This window comes from Anarhichas minor, unplaced genomic scaffold, assembly GCF_050575085.1.
Source record: "Anarhichas minor isolate MPS153535 unplaced genomic scaffold, ASM5057508v1 ptg000055l, whole genome shotgun sequence".
NCBI classification, from domain to species: domain Eukaryota; kingdom Metazoa; phylum Chordata; class Actinopteri; order Perciformes; family Anarhichadidae; genus Anarhichas; species Anarhichas minor.
In genome coordinates this window covers 144,415-165,742 of record NW_027466501.1, presented here as the reverse complement: position 1 = coordinate 165,742, position 21,328 = coordinate 144,415, and the positions used below count along the sequence as shown (strand labels likewise).

At 46.4% G+C, this 21,328-nt stretch overlaps 1 protein-coding gene across 1 annotated transcript; it reads right to left on the bottom strand.

The window, feature by feature from the left end:
* Positions 1-1,840: 1,840 nt before the first annotated feature.
* utp20 (UTP20 small subunit processome component) lies at positions 1,841-21,068 on the bottom strand. Its single transcript, XM_076076174.1, has 61 exons — positions 20,888-21,068; positions 20,515-20,595; positions 20,347-20,413; positions 20,110-20,242; positions 19,826-20,014; positions 19,620-19,701; positions 19,374-19,511; positions 19,076-19,231; positions 18,812-18,964; positions 18,571-18,705; positions 18,410-18,487; positions 18,125-18,303; positions 17,830-17,994; positions 17,489-17,577; positions 16,949-17,054; positions 16,609-16,759; positions 16,457-16,519; positions 16,196-16,363; positions 15,994-16,070; positions 15,712-15,791; positions 15,331-15,589; positions 15,041-15,226; positions 14,791-14,881; positions 14,563-14,648; positions 13,865-13,990; positions 12,795-12,961; positions 12,027-12,235; positions 11,644-11,787; positions 11,477-11,556; positions 11,120-11,355; positions 10,848-10,992; positions 10,634-10,721; positions 10,232-10,375; positions 10,052-10,105; positions 9,808-9,960; positions 9,554-9,709; positions 9,324-9,464; positions 9,086-9,223; positions 8,856-8,995; positions 8,635-8,717; positions 8,212-8,540; positions 7,979-8,118; positions 7,685-7,841; positions 7,493-7,591; positions 7,176-7,343; positions 6,880-7,046; positions 6,631-6,778; positions 6,411-6,527; positions 6,088-6,258; positions 5,705-5,836; positions 5,474-5,584; positions 5,223-5,372; positions 4,937-5,119; positions 4,637-4,768; positions 4,419-4,551; positions 4,000-4,181; positions 3,822-3,893; positions 3,450-3,728; positions 2,691-2,817; positions 2,418-2,563; positions 1,841-2,330 (listed from the first exon to the last, which is right to left on the bottom strand). The coding sequence occupies exons 1-61, from the start codon at positions 20,936-20,938 to the stop codon at positions 2,184-2,186; spliced, it is 8,457 nt and encodes a 2,818-aa protein (XP_075932289.1). The 5' UTR covers positions 20,939-21,068; the 3' UTR covers positions 1,841-2,183.
* Positions 21,069-21,328: the final 260 nt, after the last annotated feature.

The following is a 21,328-nucleotide window of genomic DNA, read 5'->3' as shown; positions in this document are numbered from 1 at the left end:
TTTTCTCTTTGAAATTCTTGAATGCATCTTTGGCACATTAGTCATTTAGTTACTGAACACTAACTGCTCAAAGTTTTATGGTTGCATATTTATATCTGCTTGTACAGTGAAAATGATTCTCAGTAAAGATTGCTATCGGTGATTGTACCATTCTGTGTTCGAGACGGTTTGATTTTCAAAACTGAGGGAACAGAATTTGGATGATCTCTAAAAATGACGTCTTTTTTGATAACAAGTTGTACATTCAACTGCACGGGATATAAATCTGAGGATAATTCTACATTTGGCAGCACATTGGAGTGACGACACAGCCGAACTCTAAAAATGGGCAAAGAGGTGGAGCGCTGGTGGAGCGGAGTCGGGCCCCGGGTGACACAGCAGAGCAGAAAGCTAGCGGCCAGCAACCTGAGACATCACCCACCTCTCTGCGGGCTCTATGGGGACTGACTTGCTTTTGGAGCCAGCCTCAAGTGACCATTTAAAGAACTGCAGTCTTAAGCTTCAACGTGACCTGCAGGAGAGAACTAGAATAACTGCCTCTTGGTTGTTTGCCTCCACCAAACAGTCATGTAGTTTACATCCAAAGTCCCTTCATCGTTTATCTTATTAGACATTTGTGTGAAATGGTCATAATTACCATGATCTTGGTCCACCAAATCAGAATCGTTCAATCCTTGAGTCAAAGTGGACGTTTGTAGTTTGTCAGTACAGTATGTCATGAAATGTCAACGGTTTGTAAATAATTTAATATATCATAACAAGTCATAGTACACTGATGTAAATCATCCAATAGTATAGTTAATACAAATGTAAAAATACAGTCAAATCAATAAGTCGGTACCATTAAAAAGTCATGAGTGTCAAAGAATGATAGTATATTTAGTAAAAGGCATGCTATAGTATTTCATAAAAAGTTACATCATGTCAAAAATGTATTAGTATGTCACAAAAAAGTTTGCATTGTTTGTCATAAAAACAATGTAGCATGTAATAAGGACGTCATAAAAAAGTCAGTATAGTATATGAAGAAAAATAAAGACATAGGAAACAATAGTATACTGTCATAAAAAATACCACAGTATAGTATTTCATAAAAATGTCAATTTGTGATAAAAACTTCCATAGTATTGTTCGTTATAAAAAAAGTAATTATGTATAAAATCGCCATAGGAAGAGTATACTATGTTAAAAAGTGATGGTATAGAATGTGTAAAACAGTCAGAGTATAGTATGTCAAAGTATAGTATGTGGATATATGATGTCAACAAAAGTCATTAAAAGTGAATGTATAGTATGTAAAGTCATAGTACGTTGAAAAAACTCAAGCTAAAGTGTGTCGGAAAAAGTAATTGGGCCTCGGCCACAAAGGGCACAGGTCTTGATCTGGTGGGTTTTACCATACTTACTATATAGAGAAGTGATAGGAGTAAAATATTAAATAGGTGTGAAGTAGGAAGAAGTCAACATCCCATTAGATGTCTGCTTTGGTGAGAGAAATGAGTTATGTTTATATTCATCCAGAAACACATTTGTATTTATCATATTTCTCAGTCAACAGTGAGCACACCAGCCATGTTAAAGCAAAACTACTGGACCCCCCCCCCCCCCCCCCCGAGTACACTCCTCCCCACCTGAAGCCTTGGCCAAGCCCTCCCAATTCCTTTGGCCCGTTAGTCACTTAGTCACTGAACACTAACTGTGTGCTTGATGTTTCATGGTTGCATGTTTATATCTGCTTGTACAGTGACAATGAGTCGCAGGAGAGGTCGCTACCAGTGATTCTACTATTCTGTGTTTAAGATGGTTTGATTTTCAAAATTGTGAGACCAGAACACGAACGATCAGTAAAAATGTCTCATCCTTTTAATTACAAAAAGTACGTTTAACTGCACAGGATAGTCTACACTTTGTTCACCGCCGGAAAATAAAACCTTTAGTTCCTATGAACTGATGTAAGCAATGCAGAGACATCCTGCCGTGAAACAGCAGTTACATGATATCTCATTTTTAAAAATCTTATGTAAGATCCCGAAGTGAGACTTGTCTCTGAATCTGCAGCCAGTTAACCCACAAGAGCATGGCCATGTCCAGCTAAAGCACAGGAGTCACCTTCCTGGGTTAACTGGCCCAGCTTTCGATCCCACCTACAGTCCTCGATAAACCGAAGTAGCCGCCAACTTGGCTCACTGCACCATGGCCAGGTCTTTGAGCCGTTGCCTCTTGGCTTTATATCCGGGCCGGAGGAACTCGATCTTCCTCTTCTTGGCTTCAATTTTGTTCCTGTGCTTCTTGAGTTTCTTCTTGGCTGCGATTTCTGGGTTCGCCACCGCCTGGGAAAAACAGAAGACAAATACATTGATTGGTAGGAAGGAAGTTGGCACTTTGTGCGTTAGTGAATGTGTTTTTGGTCATCGTACCTGCATGGCTCTGTGTCGTTTGCGTGCAGTTCGCCTCTGTGAAAACTCCTTCTGGACAGCAGAGAAGGCCAGAGAGAATCTCTCCAGCCCCACGTGTCTCTTCAGCAGCTCGATCAGCTCCTGTGCCAGGTTCTTCAGGGTGGGATCTGGACATAGAGAAAGATGTTTGTAGGAAGTCTGAGGTTTATTTCACCGATACATGACAGGTTAGGAACTCTGGACAAAGACATGTTTCGGCTTTTTTTGTTTTAAAGACAGGTTAGGAGCAGGTACCTTGGTCTGCATAGGTGCTGTCCAGCTCCCTGTAGAGCGGAGTGATGAGAGTGGTCAGATAGGGGCCGAGGCGTTCCTTCCCCAGGTCCATGGCCATCGCTCCCAGGAACTTGAACACACACGTCCTCTGTGGCAGTGCAGAGAGTGGAGGGAAAGAAAAGGGAATTATTTTACAACCGAGACAATGGACAGATCGTTTTCAAAGTTAGAATTTGACAGTTCTGGTTTATGTTGTCACAGATGGTAATTAAGGACTTGAGAAATCATAATTATCTACTAGAAAATGTACCCATATAATTATTTCAATGTGATAAATACATGTTGGTACCCTGCAATGAGATTGGATTTAAAGAAGGAAGACAAGGCTCTTTGGTTTATAGCAATCAGAGGACGTGTCTGAAGTTAACCAGGGAAACTATTAGCTTCTTTGGGTGCCTATCATTATGCTAACTAATGCTTCCTCATGGAGAGAGGAGGGTTCTGGAGGAGCGTTGTGAGTGAGTGTATCCTAAGCAGAAGCGGTGTGACGTATAAATGGAGCAATTCCATGTAACACAGTTTGAAGAAACCGACTTGTCTAAGACTGACGCAATGACATCAAGGGTTTCTCATTTAGCATTTTTGGCTCCTCTGTCCTCGTGTCTCTTCCTGGCATCCATCTCTCACATCCTCGCTGTGAGGAGTTAAGGGGCGAGGAAGAGACGCGAGTGAGGGAAGCAAAGAGACACGTTAGCATAATGAACAGCGCCCGATGTGTACCTTCAGGGGAACTTTGGGAGTGTATGCTGCCTCTCTCTTGGCCATCAGTGACAGTTTCTTTATCAACCACAGCAGGGAAGGAGGACGATCCTCCTTGTCATCTTCCTCCCCTTCCTCCTCCTCCTCCTCTTCCTTTTCATCTTCTTCTTCCCCCTCTGCTTCTTTCTCCTCCCTCTGCTCCTCCTCCGCCTTTTCCACTTCTTCCTGAGTGGGAGTGACGTCAGACTCGGAAGAAAGGAGGTAGATCACCTTGCCGACGAACAGCAGGTTCTTGATCACCTGTGGGCGGAGCAGAAAATGTCTGTCAATCAAATCTCATTCGAATTTAGATTTGACAAAACTTCCCGGTGTGTTGTGGTGGAGTTTAGGCACCTGCTCTCCTGACGCTATGTCTAGGAACTTGGACTGTAGCTGATGGCAGAACGATAACGCCAACTCTCTCATCTGTTGTCAAATGTCACGAAGAAGGCAGAAAAAAAAAAAAAAGAGTTCAAATAATGAGAAGAACATGCAGAAATCTGATCACAGCTGAAAAAAACCGAGTGCTCACCTTCTTGTCCAGGCTGCTGGTGATAAAGGCTGTGGCTGGAGACTGAGGTGAAGCATCTCCCTCTCCTCTCCATGCAGCGACCAGCTGCTCTGCCTGATGGGCTGCGAACAGCTGACCAAAAAGCTGCGAGGCAGTCAGCCACACCCAGCAGTGAGGGTAGCGCAGGTGGGCTTCAATGTGACCTGCAGGATGAAAACTACAGTTACCGACTCGTGGTCGTATGCCTCCGCCAAACAGTCAAGTTGCAGTTTGCATCCGTGTCTGTCCAAAATGTCATCACTTCATAATTCTTTCCTATTAGACATTTGTGTGAAATTGTCACAAAGGAGGCACAAAAAAAACATCTTCCTGTAATATGTGGCATAAAATATCATTACAATTGAGCGAGTGTGTGTGTGGAATGTGTGTCGGCCCTTTACCCCAGATACTACAGAGTGTGTCGTGAGGCTTGCTGAGCTCCAGCAGGCCGCAGTGTTTGCTCAGTTTGGTGATGAGAGTCAGAAAACTGAACAACAGCCTGTCTGCTCCTCTCTCATCCTGCTCCTCCTCGATCTGAAAGACACAAGAGGGTTAAGATGCTTCCCTTTCCTCGGGCTTCAAACGTGTGGCCAAAGACAGTGTGAATGCGTCGCCTCACGTCTTCGTATTTGGCAGGGTTTATCTCTTTCTCCAGCAGAGGCAGCAGGTCGACCATGCGACGGGCGAACTTCTCCTCCTCCAGCTCCACGTACAGACCACAAACCTGAGCCCCGAGACGCCGCAGGCTGGCCTGGGAGGGCAGGACGGGGCGGTTAGAGGTTTGAATGAGATCTTATTCAAAATCATTTAGGACCAACATACCAAAGCAAGAAACTAATATTACAAAATACAAAAAAAAACAGCTGATTTGAATTCACTGTGTATAATTGTTGCCCTACAAGCGTGAGTGTATGCGTACCTTTTCTGCATTCAGCCAGGTGTTGACGAGGGAGAACAGGTTGTTCTGGTGGTTCACGTCCAGCTTGGTCAGCAGGGTCTTGATGGCCATGGTGGCCATTTTCTTACAGCGTGTTGAGTCATCGTTGACCACGACCAGGGCCAGCGGGGCGAAGAACAAGCCGCTGTACTTCAACAGCAGCTCCTGAGCGGGAAAATGAGGAAGTACGGAAAGTGCTCTGGGTTAATAACACTGTGATTTTTCACTGTCGGACTGAAGATTATTGACCACATGCAGATGTGCGCACCTGAGGGAACGTCTGGAAGATGTAGGCCAGCATCTCCAGCACAGACTCCCTGCCTGTGTCGTGCTCGTAGTGCAGCTGGGCCACCACGAAGTCCAGGTGCCCTCTCAGCTTCCTCCCCAGAGGGTAGTCCAGCAGGTATTTTAGATAGATCTGCAAAACATGGACACTGGCTGAACAAAAGATTTTCCTGAACACCATTTTGTCATTCGGTATAAAGCAACGAGAAGACATGTTCTTTTACGTGCGAGTACCTGTCGACAGTGGATTCTGATCATTCCATTGCTGCCGGTTACGGAAAGCTTGGCCACTTTTCTCATCACCTGCTCCATCTCTGGAACAATGAGCTTCCTGGACAGAATTGCCTGAAGGAGACAGATACACATATGAATACATAGCTCAGGGGGCCGCACATCCTGGAAGAATTTGGCCTGAAGCTTTTTGCACAGCACCACAAACACTCGGGTCAACATCTGGCCGGCTACCTTCAGCAGGCCGAAGGCCGTGGCCTGGCGAGACTGGTCGTAGATGTCTTCCTCGGCATATCCCAGCAGCACTTGTAGTTGCGTCTCTGAAATCTGGTTGTTTTTGACATTCTTCACCAGTATGGTGATGGCCTGAGAGACAAACGGACAGAATCAACATGAAGCAGTTTTATCTTCTATTTTTTCACTTTTTATAATTTAGTTCTTTCCCTTTCAAAAGTACCATACTATTCCAGAAAGCTGCTTTCATATTACAGGAACCTCAATACTTCTTTGTTATGTTTTAGCTACAAAACTAAAGGGAATGTTCCTCCGACTGACGGATGGTCTCACCCGTCTATCTTCAGGTGTGTGCATGCATGCGTGTTTATTATTTGTGGTACCTTGAAGCAGTTCTGGACGAGGTGGAAGTTCTCCCCGCGGGCGGCTCCGGCCTTGGAGTAATCCTTCAGCAGGACAAAGAGCTGCTTGGTCATCTGGTCGGCGTTCTGCTCCACTGCTGGCAGAGGGAACTTCAACAGCCAAGTGAACGCCACCAGAGCCTCTGTGATCACCTGGGAGGGAGGAGAGACGGAGGAAGAGGGTGGAGGATAGTGGAGATAGTACAAGTTACAATCTCAGATATGGGAATGTGTGTTTCGATTGACCGATGATGCTCAAAGTTAGGGGTGATAAAAGCACCCATGTAACCATAAAACGCTAGTACCTTGACGTGCATGGAGTCGAGGCAGTCGAGCATCAGCGGTACGAAAGGATCCAGCATCTCCAGAGCCGAGGCGTCGGACGACGTCACTTTGGACTTCTTTAGACTCAGGTGGAGCAGCTGAGAAACAGGCGGACACACATGATGGCAAACGCTTCAGAAAAACAAAACAAAGCTATTACATGATAGAATCGTAGCTTGGGTAGTTTTTTCCAATGTGCACCTTGAGGCCAGCGTCCACCAGGATGTACATGTTGGTTCGGCTGCTGACCAGAGCTTTCTGACCTCCTCTCTTCGGAGTCGGGGGCAGGAGCAGGCAGCTGGGAGGGGGCAGTCTGGGGTCTGGAGGAGGCTTGGCTGAGGCTTTGTCTCTACACACACACACACGCACATATACAGTGTCATACATGGCAGGTGGATATAAGCATTAAAGTGATTTACTGTACATTGATGTGAGCTTGTGTGTGTGTACCGGTCTCTCTTGGTAAGCAGCGGCAGGCTTTCGCTGACCAGGCCGTGGCACAGCAGTAGGATATCTTGAGAAGTCATGCCCTCATTGACGAGCAGACCCAGGACCAGTCGCCTCAGCACAGCACCCACCCGGTTACACACCTTCAGACTGCAGGAATTCTCCAGGAGCTGAAAGTCAAATTCAATGCTTTAAGTCGAGTCGCTTTTGCTTTCAAGAAAGACTATCATGTGAGTTTAAACACATAGTAATTCTTATACAGCTAAGCAGGTCTTTTTCTATATCCCCTCCCCCCTCACCTCCTTCAGTGGCAATAGGAACTTGGTGACGCTCTCCTTGCTGCAAAAGTGGGCCAGCAGCTCGTAGGAGTCCATGCTCTTGCTGTGCCGAGCCTCCATCAGCTTGGAGACGATCCCCTTCACCTCCTTCTCCTCGGCCACGGGCCCGAACAGCTCGTTGTTAAAGATCTGACCATGAAGAGGGAGATGAACTGTGACTGTATGTCCAAAAACACAAATCTAGAGTAAACATCAAAAATATAATAATAACTGCTGAGCCATCTTTATCATTTGACATAACGGCGTCTATGAGGGTTTGTGTTGTGAAGCGTTCTTACGTCGATTAGCATGTTCATGCATGGGTCCAGGTCCCCACTCTTCAGGGTTGGACTGAGGACTGACAGCAGCTGGTATACTGTGAATGTTAGCACGTGGACCTGGGTAGAGGGGAGCACATACAGATATCATTAAGACTTTCAAAGACACGTCTGACTATGCTTTAATGGTTGTGTCCATGTGTGCGCTCCTACCTGGTAGCCCTTGGCCAGCACCCCCTGCATCTCTTTGAGCAGGTACTGCAGGTACCTGAAGCCTAAAGTCTCGATGATCTTCACCAGAGTTCCCCTCGCCACGTCGCGGACCTCCTGGAAACGGTTCCTCAGCACCACACACACCTTGATCAGGATCCTGGACAACACACACAAATATTTAGCAGCAAAAAGACGCGCAACACTAAAATGTAATTTAAAACAAACTAGTGTACACAACAATATTAAGGAGTCCCATATATATGATCACAAAAAGGTTTCAGCACAGCAGCATACCCAGGCAGGTTGGCGTCCATGATGTTTGGAGGAAGAGTCTGCATCACTTTGACCATGGCGAAGGCTATCGGTATCCTCGCCACCTCCTCTTCCTTCACATCCTTCGACTTCACTGCCTTGTGCTCATCGTCACGCTTTATCTGAACCAAACACAAACACACTTCCACTATTATACCGCTGCTTAGAGCTTTCAGAACGGATTAAGACTGTATTTGTGTGCGGGCGCGTCTTACCTTTGCAGTGAGACACTTGTGCAGGCGAGGCAGCACGCTGTTGCTAACGGTCTGCTGGATGCCGCGGATCAGAGACTCCAGCTCCTCTGTGCTCTGAGGCAGCCCGGTGGCTACTGCGAAGGGTTTAGGAGCCGCCGGCTTCTTGGCTTCAGAGGCTGCTCCTTCTTTAGAGGCGACGGGCTTTCCTCCGCTGGTGGTGTCCGTCTCCATGGGGACATCGGTTGGAGTGGTCTTACCGTCGACCTCCATTGCCTCCTCATCATCGCTTGCGTCCGATTCGTCGGCTGCAGCTGGCTCCTCATCCTCAGCGTCGACTGCAACACCCTCAGCTTGATAAAGATAAAGGGGTTTAATCAATAAGACGCATTATGACATTTATACGACTTTGTATTTGTTTTAAAGCAGTCTGAGTTGAGAACTCACCCTCTCTGGCCTTGGCTGCTTCCATTTCTCTGCTGAGGGTCTGATGGTCAAAATGGAAAGCCTCCAGGACGGTGACCAGCAAACTGGAGTTATAGTGGTACAACACAAGGGAGAAAAGGAAAGGAGGGAGCCTTAGTACAGAGTGAACCAAACACTTTATGTTAAATGCAAAAGGTCATTGAAAAGCAATGCAATGGTTTAAAAACAGTAAAAAAATCTACCTAACAGCCAGTTTCTGCTCGGTCTGTCCTGTCTGCAGGATGTGGACGAAGTGTTTGAGGTAGTAGAGGTACTTGGACCAGGTCAGCCTGCGGCACACGGCGCCCACAATCTCCACCGACGCTAATATCATGTTCTCATGCTGCAGTGTGAGAGGAGAGTCAGACACACAAACTAATAAACAAAACGCGTGCAGTTTTCCCTCAAAGCTTTAAATATACGTGTGAGTCACCTTCTGCATCTTCTCATCTAGCAGGGCGGTCATGGCGTACGGCATGATGTAATTCTGGAGAGAGCGAGGCGTCATCACCACCTGGCCCTCGGTCAGCTGCTTGGCCAGCTTCCTCAGGGCACGACCACGACGGTGGATCTAAACGGGAAGAATCAAAACACACAGTTTGTGTCCAACAGTCAGATAACAAAAGGAAGCAAGGAGGTAGAGGAATGAGTATTCACGGCTGCTCTCTTACCTGGATGTGCTTCATGTGCTCAAAGAAGTCAGACTCAAGGTCATTGTAGTTGGTGAGCTGCACCAGGTCTCTGAACTCTTTCTTGGAGGGAAAGGTCTTCACCAGGCAGGCCAGCACTGTGGTGTATTCATGCTGCACACTCTAAAGGGGGAGAAGGAGAGAGAGCGTAACTCTTGATACAGCTGGTATCGCAGCAGAAATATGGTGGGGGGGGGGGGGCGAGTTCCTACGTCTGTCTTGCTGCGCAGCCCCTTTTGTAAAGCGTCCAGGATGGTGTGGTGTACGATGTCCTTGAAGAGCTGTTCTCCAGCACCGACCGCCGCCAGCTGGGTGATCACTGCAGACAGACACAAGGTGGCGTTGTCTCCCAGCGACATGTCACCAATCTGGAGGGTGCAAGGGAGGGGAGAAGATAATCAAAGCTATTGAAGTAGTGAAGTGGAGTTCATTTAGACGAGTATATGTGTACCATACATCTGCTTACCTCAAAGGTGTGGAAGCAGTTGTGCATGACGGTGTAGATGTAGTCCAGGTCCAGAGTCGTCATGTCTTTGACCCGCCTGGAGGCGTCTTGGAAAGCCGCCAGACGCACGTCAAAGTAGACCTCGTCCAAGTGTCGACTGTCGAATGCGTTGAGCTGGAGACGGCGAGCAGGAAACAACGAGTGTTTTCTCACCGGTTGGTTTTCTCACCGGTTGCGAATGTGTGAATGTAATAAATGATCTTACCTTTGTTGCTAAATCAGTGATGTACGAGAGAGAGGGCTCCAGATCTGACAGAGTCTGAAAGCAGAGCAGCAAAGGCAGATTAAGAGGGAGGAAGATTATTATAGAATTTCGAACATCTACATTTCGTACAAAGAGGCTTCATACACATTATGTATATTATTGTTAGGTTCTCTGCCGTACCTGGAAGACATTGGTGAGGGCCTGCCTGGGCAGCTTGTTGTGAATGACGGAGAAGAGTTTGCTGAGCGGCCGCAGGAAGGCGGATGGCTGCACACACTGTCGCAGCAGGTTCTGCATCGTGGCCAGGATGTCGATTTCCGTCTCCTGAAACAAACACGCAGCAAGGTCATTCGTGTGCAGCATGAAGATGTACAATCTATTACAAAGAACTCCAAACTTTGTCCTGCGTTGACCACCGCCATCACTTAACCCTTTCATAACTTAAATCAGTTAAGAGGTAGAGGTAGCTGGAGGTGGTACACAGCCTTGGAGGCAGAAAGCTCTTGATTACAATGAAAGCTTTCTGCACCATAACATTTCAAAAAGAAAAGAAAACAGACTAAAGTAAGCAGTGAGTCTCACTTGAGGATTGTGGCCTTTCTGGAGGTAGGGCAGCAACAAGCTGATGAGCACCGAGCTCTGCTCCTTGTCGCTCACAAATCGACTGACCCTGAAGGAGAAAACAACAAGTTTGATGAGGCGACTGCATATAGTATATTTTTAAGAGATACATCTTACATAAAGTAAAACAGAAAAAAACTCTACTGTGTGTTTCTCGTCCAAATAAAACACGTACTTGGAGAGGATGTTGAGCTCTTTGGCCACCTGTGCCCTGAACTTCTTCTTCTTGAGTCGGTCTGTGTTGCGTACGACTCCGCTGAGGTACCGCAGCAGGGTGGATACGTGAGGCAGCAGCACTCTGGAGCCCTGACTCAATGAGTCTGGAGGACATACAAAAACATGCACAGTTAACTTTGTCCAGCAGTGACAACTAGCCAAACATTGGAATTAGAAGACATATGTATTCAGCATATATATTAAGGACAAAATAAGGCAAACTCTGCTAACCTGCAGTGATAAGACCGCCCTCTTTAGGCTGCGGGAACACACAGCCGTTGACGCTCAGCTCTGTCTCAGCCTCTCCGGCAACAAAGTCTTCAGTGGTTGCTAGAGACTCAGCAATGTCCATCACCACTCCGATGGACACTGGGGAAGCTTTCTTGGCTGAGAGGAGGGCGAAGACGTTAAAGAGGACATCACACTCCGGCTGGTTCGGCCTCCGCTTGGCCAAGAGGGGGAAGTACCTGAGACGGACAAAAAAACAACAACGTTGTACTTCCTTAAACTCACTCTGGATGACAACTGGTATTAAGTGATGAAGATGTTCTGGTGGATAGATGAGACAGAAGAGAGGAAAAGTCGAACCTGGCATTTTTGCACCACACATGGATGAGTTTCAGCAGAGGGGTGGGGGAGTACGTGCTCTCTGTAGGGAGACGGCACACCTGCACAAACAGAAATGTAAACCAGACATGTAGGGACGAAAAAAACAACAACAACATAATAACACTGAACTTGTTTGCAACACGTACCTGAGGCCAGACCACAGCCTGAAAGACAGCATCCAGCTCGTCTGCACTGAAGTTGTAGGAGTCGAAGCCTTCAAAAAAGTCTTGGATCCTCAGGATGCCGAGTTGCCTCAGGTTCTTCAGAGGACTGATGCAACCTGCACGCAGCTGCAGAGAATATAGGAAGACGCTGAGAAACCAGGACACTGACATCACTAGATCCAGGGGATCACATACAGTAATACAGCAGCTGTACCTGAACAGCTTCAACCTATTCAATGTGCTACTTTTGAGTTGCTCTCAAGTTGTCTTGGTAATTTATGCTTTCTAAGAAAATACCAGTTATCTGATCATTACAAATGCGTTTAAAGAAATGAACAAATGTCATCGGTCCCTATCCAGATTACCTGGTCCCTGTTGTCCAGGACGAGGGACACAGAGGCGGTGACACACAGCAGGATCTGCAGCACCTTGGGCAGGTAGATGTGGATGAGGTGGCCCAGTTTCTGGATCACCACATTGATGATGTTCAGCAGGCTGTGCTGCCGGCCCAGCGGCAGGACGGCACCCACGTCAGTCTCAGCTAATGCTTTCTCCACTGCTGCCAGGCAGGAACCTGAGGACAGAAAGATTGACTCTGGAATTCATAAAATGCAAAATATTGAATAAAGTATGACGTAAAAATACCTCACATCTTTCAAACTTACTTTATATATTTTTATGTGGATCATCTACACATTTAAGCACTAAGGGCGAGGGGCTCTACTCGTTAGAAGAACTTGGAAATATACTTCTCAAATATCATCTTAGTTATGCACGGAGGATTTTCAATCTTAATGGGGTTGATACTCAACTAGAACAAAATAAGTAGTCTGTCATGTAGACTTAGAAAGTATTCAGACCATCAATCGGTTGAATAAAATGATGGTTTGAGGTTTAAATACACGACTTTATAAACACGCCACAAGAGTTATTATAATGCTTTGTTAAATCAAAAACTGCAATCAAATTTAGAAGTTTCCCCTGAAGGTTTAACTTCAGACATATTAACATATCAGGGAAAATATAGAGCCTGCACATCTGCAATTGAAAACAGTTTATTTAAATATGCTGAACCTGGAATCATGCTCAGCATATCTAAACAGTAGAACTTTTGGATGCAGACAGAGTCTTACCTTGACTGTGATGGCAGACGGGCTCCAGCAGCAGGTCGATGAATATTCCCAGCTCCTCGGGTTGGCAACCTGCCAGGAAACGCAGGATAATGGAGGACCGGGTGGCGGCGCTCGCCTTCCCCTGAAACTTACTGCCTGCTTTGCTGCGCAGACGGCCGAACAGGATCCTGTGTAATAAACAGCAAACATAAGGCTGGTGATTGAGACATCAAATCAAAGCTGTGGTTACTCTGAACAAAGCTAGGGTACATTATTAACGGGGGAAAACACAAAACTAATGAACAAGGCCTCCTATAGTTGTTGTGGGCCAAGTAATTAAAAACCAGAGGAAATTCACTGTTTCAATCATTTATGAATGAACAAGTCTACTGATCATGCCTGAGGCTTTTTAAATGACTAGAAAATGTTGGCATCGGGCTGCCAGCAGCCGTAGAAACAGCTGATTCCATGTAAACCACTGAAGAAATGAAACACAGAACCAATATCATAAAAAGAAAGTCAACAATGGAAGTGTGGGAGACAGACTGGCGTGGGACAGAGAATCTGTAGAAGCACATTCCTCTGCTTTCTGGCAGATAAAAAGTCTTCTTAACTAATATGTAACCCATCAGTGTGCTTTTATAGTTCAATACAAATACTCATATTTTGAGAAGTGGTTCAAGAAATGGTTTGACATTTGAAGAAATACACTTATTTACTTTCTTACCACTCTCCTGTCTGTCGGTTCAATATGAAGCTACAGCCAGGAGACGTTAGCTTAAAGACTGGAAACAGATAGCCTGGCTGTCCAGGTTTAAAAAAATCCTTCAAGCTACACTCAGCGGTCTTCATCTTGACATTTTTCTATAGATTTAACGAAACAGTTATAATGTGTTCATCAATTAGAGGTGCTGGATAGCGGACGTTGTTACCATTGGACCAGGTTTACTGTTTCCAGTCTTTATGCTAAGCTAAGCTGTACAGACATGAGTGTTATCATTCCTCTCATCTTCCCAATATGTCAAACTATTCCTATTTACGGAAGCTAACAAAACAAATGGAAAAACGTACTTTGCCACACACACACGTACCTCATGAGCAAAGGGATGAGTCTGGCTCTGTGTGAAGCATCAATCACTCCCGTCTCCTCAGAAATGTTGAAATGGACAATCTCCTCTTTGAAGTGTCTGTCGTCGAGTAGCTTCTCAAGATTCTCCCTGCACGCACACGCGCACGCACACGCACACACACACACACACACACACACACACACACACGGTCAAAACTCATCACCCCTGCAGCCAGAATGGTTCAATGACTTATTTGCAAGATAGATACTCAGATCTTGGGATTAAAAAAAAAAAAAAACTCCTAATTGCCCATAATGTAGCCTCATAATAATACCATGTGTATTTAATAACCACATAATAAGATATGGATTACAAACGGCATACGCTGCTGTCATCCTGAACATCGAGTCACACACAATCATCTGTAACGGTACACTTCCTCAGAAACACACATCTGTCTGCAGGTAGGCTGCCTGGAGGTTCAGTGAGCGGATGGCTTGATAACAGACAATAGCGGGCATGGTGTTAGGCAGAGTCAGCGACGAGCTGGACGTTAACATTCCTCCGCCTGTAACCATAGAGGGGACGAGAGCTCTGATTCCTATCGAACACGCTCACAATGACCTCATTGAGGGAAAGAAAGAAAGGCAGATTGTTGCTTCAAGAGATGTATTACTGTATATTTGCTCTCCCGTCCATCTCTACAGTAGTTTTCTTACTTGTACGGTACGATGTTGGAGTCTTTGTATGTGAGAACACATTCCAGTGCCACTCGCTGGATCTGCTGGTCCTGATGGCAGAGCAACTGAAAACAAAGAGAAACCCATCATGCACGTCCCAAACATCATATCCAGAGCAAAATGGTGATATTTAGCGATATTTGGGTCCCAGTATCAAGCAGCTGTAATGTTGGGATAGCTTTAAGATGTGTGAGGCGTCGGGGTTACCTGGTTATACAGCTCACTGAGGCTGCTCTCCAGGTAGAGAGAGCGAGGGTTGGTGAATTTGGTGAATAGCTTCAGATGGACAATCAGCTGTCTGGAAAAACAAAGAGAACCACACAAGGCTCAGTTCAACTTACTAACTATATAACACCAGTACAGGTTTACTGGTCACATAGAAACCACAAAAGAAGCCCTAATGATGTTCACGTTGACTACTTATAATAATACATTCAGCGTGATCGTGATGTCTTACTTGGCAGCGGCTCTCTTAGGAGGAGCCTTCCTCTGTTGTCTGCCTCCCTCCTCTGCCTCCTGCTCGTCGTCCACTCGCTCCTCGTCTTCCTCCACAGTCATCCCAGACTCCTCTAGGGCAGCGTCATTCACCTTCCTCAAATCCTGAGTGGGGGCCACCAGCAGGTCGGCGGGGTAATACTCATTCCTGACAACAAAACAACATCGGGGCTAGATGCTTGGACTCACTGATGACACAGATCTACAGAAAATGATTTCCTAAATATATATTAAAACACTGTGAACACTAACCTGATGAACCGGAGCAGCAGAGGGCTCAGTTCCCGGCTGCGCGGTTCCACTCTGTCGGGAAACTGGGTCATGCAGCGCCACAGCAGGCTGCGGAAGTTGGAGAAGTCCGTCCTCTCGTCGGGGTTGGAGGTCAACTTCAGCTCCTCCAGGAACAGCACCCCCACGTCCCCGCTTTCAATGACATCACAGCCCGGCTCGCCCTGAAGCTCCGACTCCTCCTCTTCATCGTCGTCCTCTTCGTCCTCCCGCAATTCTTTTTCTGTGACATGCAGAGTGTAAGATTTACTTTTTTTGTCTCATTTCCTTTGCTTGTGTAAAAGCTGACGTTGAACAAAGATTAAACTCCTGAGCGTATGAAGAAGACACAGCGGGCAGCCTTACCGGCTATCCCTGCCACCAGTTCCAGATGTTCATGGTAGATCCTCCAGAAGTCCTTGTTGTCCATCCCTCTGGCATGGGTCCTGTGAGGAGGAATTATTTATGCTCAATAAATTAAGCAGATTATTCTAACATTTATTCAGGCAATTGAGAGAACTTTTTACCAGTACGGCCTGTTAGAATAGTTAGCATTCCTCTGTTAAAAAGGGCAGTGAAATGCTAACAATCCATGGCGCTGTACCAAAAACACCAGAAGTGTGTTGTTTCAGATTCTACTATACTCACACGAGAAGTTCAATGACTGCGTCCCACAGTGGCCTGAAGTTGACGAACAGCATTGCGATGAGGTAACGCAGAGGCGCCTGAAGGAAAACGAGCACCTCTTACATTTGCATAAAGAATTCACAGGAAGTCACAGGAATAAATGATCAATTATTCGAACGAATAAAAAGAAGAAGAAACAACAGGAGGGGGGGGTCCTCTGTACCTGCTGGAAGGTGCCGGGTGGCCCCTGAGGCAGACTGCGCTGCACCAGGTCGTGTCTCAGCTTCCGGAGGTGGAGCAGCTTGTCTCTGTAGTCCTGCACCGAGGCCGGCACCAGCTCGGCCTGCAGGCACACCGCGAACACCGGCTGCACCTCCACATTCTCCTCGCCCTAGACAGAGGGGCAGACACTCAGACAAGTAAGGACACGAGCTTCTTGCTTCCTATATTTGAGTTCCATGAGAATCTGGACCGACGGTCGTACCTCGGTCTGTGGAGGGAGCTCCGCCTCGAACTGAGAGAGAATCCTCAGAGTCAGCAGGCGAATCTGAGAGAGAAAAGAACTCAGTCGTGAACTTTGTGGTAAATATACCAACATATTCATATTAGTCCCCGCTGCTGTGACTGCAGACATACCTTGGAGATGTTGGAGGAGAGGTTGGCGTGCAGCATCTGGTGGAGCTCCAGCAGTGCACTGTGGGATAGGTGCTCTGAAACGCCGCTGAGTGACAGGCGAGTGTAGTACAGGTCTGCTAGCAGCAGGGCAGACATGTCCGTGGGAAACTTCCTGGAACCGCAATGGTTAAGAGTTAAAACCCTTTCGTGGAAGTGAGGAAGAAGTTTCTTATCTCCTTCCATTCCCCTTAGAAGTGAGCCACATGTTTCTATAACAGTAACTTTCTTTCTTTTCATCCAGTTGTTACCAATCTGTTGATGAACTGAATTATTAACACAAACACATAAATGCCGTACTTACTGTAGGATTGAGTTGATCTTGTCCACAGTGACCAGTGAGAGAAGCTGGGCAGAGCCGTCCAGAGTGAGGAGGCAGCTCAGGGCCTGTCTGGCTACAAACAGACCAGCTGGAGAAGTGGTGACGGGACAGAAGCGCTTCAAGTCAGTCTCGGGAACAGAAAAAAACTTAACGCAGGATTCAAATTCTTGTTTTGTATTTTTACACTTCTTTGGGTAAACTCCAAACAGAAACAGATTTAAGAGGACTTCTTTGTGGGAATTAAAACCGTCATCCTCTTAAACGTTGTTGATGATCATCCTGTTTAGACAACTTAAATACGCATTGTTTTTAATGGTGCTTAAAGTTTTTAAAGATGTTTGTGATTACCTCTAGTCAAACAACCACAACGGCTGCTCACTGGCTCGATTCTTCCATTTAAACAATTAGTGAGATCCTTATTTTGGCACAACCGTTTTAGTTGATATGAACATTTTGCTATTCACGCTTCGGACACGTTTCATACACTGTGAACATTACAAAAGAAAACGAGGAATCACAAACCTTTTCCAAGTTCCTCTGCCTCAATCTCACACAGGAGGTGGTTTAAGAAAGCAGTCACAGCTGGAACAACACTAGCTGGAGCAATGGGCCTACAAGATGAAAGAGAAACGTAAACACAATATCAGAGCAATAAATAGAATGCATCAGTCAGACCTTTCTGCAATGCATGCATGCAAGAGAGGATGGAAGTGAGGAAGCGGGTGGAACCTCTTCACAGTAACGGTCAAGGCTCGTGCTGAAATATTCGTTAATTATGCTCTGACTTTCCATCTGAAAATCTTAGTGTATATATATGTGTGTGTGTGTGTGTGTGTGTGTGTGTGTGTGTGTGTGTGTGTTACCTGAGGTGTGGCAGAAGCACCAGGGCAGCCCAAGGCAGTGACAGGTCGGTGATGGACTGGTTCTGCTCCTCAGGAAATTGGATCAGTGACAGCACCAGCTCTGGCACCGCCGGCTGCTCTGATGTTGAACCGCTGGCCTGACCGCCCTCCTTAGTGCTGAACACTCTGCAAGAAAAAAGAAAAAAAAACACGTTTATGGAAAATAATACAAAATTCAAACACACAAGAGGATTCAGCAAAACTTGAATTAGCTTGATAAAAAATAAAATGTTTGATGTATAGTGTAGCATCTCACCCTGTGGTCTGCCCGGTGAACAGCAGAGGGTAGGTTTCAAAGGCCATGGAGCCCTCCGTGGCAGGCGGGGCTTTGGCGAGGATCAGACTGACCAGCGCGTCCAGGCCACAGTGGCGAGACAGGGGATCCCCGCAGCCAAACAACCCTGCTGTGAAACGCAACAGGCATGGGAGGAAGAGCTGGAGGAGAGGAAGGGAGAGAAAAGAAAGAGTCAGGGAGTCGCAGAGAGAAAAATAACCAAATGCAGAGGAAAATAGTGGATACATCACTCTGGTGACGACTCACCTGTTCAAATTGTTTCATGGTGAACATCTCCTTGGTGAACTCCAGTATCAGATCTTGCCCCATTGTGCTGCCAAACACCTTGTGAAGAAGACAGAGAGTCAGAGAAGCACACACCCAATGTACAGATGCTGGCTTTTTTCCTGTTTAGCACAAACACACACCTTTTGAACCGTCTCCTGGGTGAGTGCTTTTGGCAGCGTGATGTTCTCCCCGAGGAGCAGGGAGGAGGTGATCTGGAGGAGCAGACGGGAACAAGAAGCCGACAGAGACGAGCTCTGAATCAGCCTCAACACCGTCTGTGGGACAGATGATGAAAAATGATTGACTTTAAGGGGAATGACAGTTGTTATTGATGAGTTTTTGTTTAAAACAAAATCTCACAAATTCGTGTTCTCCTGTTACCTGGCAGACAGCCTCCGGCTTGGTGATCTTGGCTCCGTCCTTGTGGGACACCAGGGTGTGGAGAATGAACAGCAGCCTCTCCAGCTGCTCTGTTGCCTGCTCCGCCTCATCTCCTTTCGCCTCCACAACACTCAAGACCTCCACCACACTGACCTGTACACGGGAACACACCAACATCAGACACACGGCAGGGAAAGTAACAAAGAAAGCAATGGAGGGTGGAGAAAGGACCGATTACAGCGGATGATCGGACATCTCGCCCACCTGTAAGGACTCCCACAAAACCAGGAAGTGTTCTCTTTCAACGTGATCGGCCGCAGCCTGCGCCATGTGATCCAGAGCCTCCTTAACGGCGTCCCACGGCAGAGATACTCCCGTGTTGGTTGAGGGTCCGAGCTTACGCAAAGCTACAGGGAGAGCCTGGCGAGATAGGTGGAGAGAAAAACAACATTCGGGATTACTGTGTTGATTTTTACATGACAATGTTTCAAATTTCTTAGCAGCAAACAACTTTTAAATGCCCCCCCCCCAATGTCGCCCACTCCTTGGAAATGAAACTCACATTTGCAGCGCAGGAGTGGAACATTTTTCGGACTCCTTTGCACATTTCGAACAGCAGCTGACCTGCTCCCTCCGCCTTGTCGGGGTGCTGCTGCAGGTCTGAGAACACATGACTCAGCAGGGCATCGAGATCTGGAACCTGTGTGACACACCGAGACATCATTGAAAACTAAAAATGGCACTTTAGGGCACAAGAAAGGAAGGTACAAGTTCATGTGTGACATCCGCTCACACGCAAATGACTCACCTTTCTCATCAGAAAAGAGAAGCTCTCTGCTGCAAACTTGCGGATGTGCTCTTTCTTGTGCTCCAACAACGTGCTGTATAAACTGTGGGGTCAAAAGTAATAATAGGTGAGTGCTACAAAAGGGGGGGGGGGAAGATCCACCACGTCGGGAAAAATAATTCACCTGCGAAGCATCCACAGAGTCTGACACAATCTTATTTTCCCACCTGTAGATGTTGGTCATGTCCTTCACCATGACCCTCCACAGGTACTTGTAGAGGTAGGAGAGAGAGGTGAAAGCCCACTCCAGGACCTCTGTGTCCTTGGTGTCCAGCAGTGAGGTGATCAGAAGGTAGAAGTCGGGGAAGTGGGGGTAGAAGTCAGTCTGCAGGTCTCTGGCCAGCTGCACCACCAGGCTGGAGGATGAAAGAAAGGAGAGACACGGCTAGTACATCAGCTTGATATACAACAACAACAACTCCCTTCCTCTGGTGAACACACGACAACTTACTCCAACAGCGGCTGGTAGGCCAAACTGTTCTTGACAGCCAGGTGCGTTTTCAGACTCGCCACTATGGACTTCTGATGGAAAACCAGCATGTTGAATGACTGGCTCTGGTTGGAAACCTCTTTCAAAAATGTAGCTGTGGAGGAAAGGCATTCATTTTACAATGGCTTCAAAGTATCTTTGTTCCTACAAGTAAAAAATAAAGCAAATCCTGTGGTATGTATTATATCGTATACATACTGAAATGCTCTGTCAAGTTGAGGTCTCTCCATTTTGTCAGTCCTTCAGAGAAGTATGTTTCTACTTCCTGCGTAAAGAGCAAACAAGTCATTATCAATCAGATCCAAACAGTATAAACACAGAGTAGCTCACTCTGTAAGTGAGAGGAACCATGATGACTGCACCAACCTCTGCATACGATCCAGTCCTGTCAATACGATGGATGACATCAATGTTGACATTGGCAAGTCTTTCAGCAAAAGTGAGAAACTGAAAGAAAACACATCAGAAGAGTTAAATGTCTGCTAGAGCAGGGAGACAACCATTGAATACTGGGACTATATTGGGGGGTTTCAGGTGAAACGCCATCTTTTCCATAACGTATTAGGCTCTGCTATCCACGTGAAATCAACTACGAATCCCCGTACTTGCTTGGTCATAAGTTGCATATAATATATCAGTTAAATAAACTGTTGAAACACTAGTACAAGTGTGTTTTTATCTTCACTGTACCCCTGCGCCTCGATTAGCATCATGCTACATGAAGTTTCTGGACTCTCACCTTGTAGGTGTTCTCAGATTTGTGATACGAAGACTTGGATTTAATCTTCATCTTTGCGTCGTCGCTTGATACGTGATTATTTTATATTCCAGATGTCCTCGTGAGATTTAAACAATTCATGAAAACTACAGCTTGTTTCTTCTCTTGGCTACAACTGTTTACACACACGCCGACACCAGGGCGCCGCCATGACGAACAATGCATTGTGGGTAAATTTTTACTCCGCGTGGTGGCAGTGAAGAAAAGCGGAGAGCCAAGAGAGAAATCCTGCCTTCACTTCCGCCTTCGTTTGAGGCTTCGCGGCTACCTACACCCAGCTTCGTTTACATTTGATAACGTGAGCTAAAAAGAACCACTGACCATGAAATAATAGTTATGACCACCAGTAAAGAGCTGAAGTCTTGCCCCATTTCAAGTTAGCTCCTGTACACCTATGTCATT

Excerpts from the sequence above, each read along its gene's own strand:
- utp20 (XM_076076174.1), bottom strand. The coding sequence starts at position 20,938 with ATGAAGATTAAATCCAAGTCTTCGTATCACAAATCTGAGAACACCTAC. Across the intron at positions 15,590-15,711 it reads ACTGGTGGCAGGGATAGCCG|AAAAAGAATTGCGGGAGGAC; the intron begins GTAAGGCTGCCC and ends TGCATGTCACAG. Across the intron at positions 7,592-7,684 it reads TGCTGGCCAAGGGCTACCAG|GTCCACGTGCTAACATTCAC; the intron begins GTAGGAGCGCAC and ends CCCTCTACCCAG.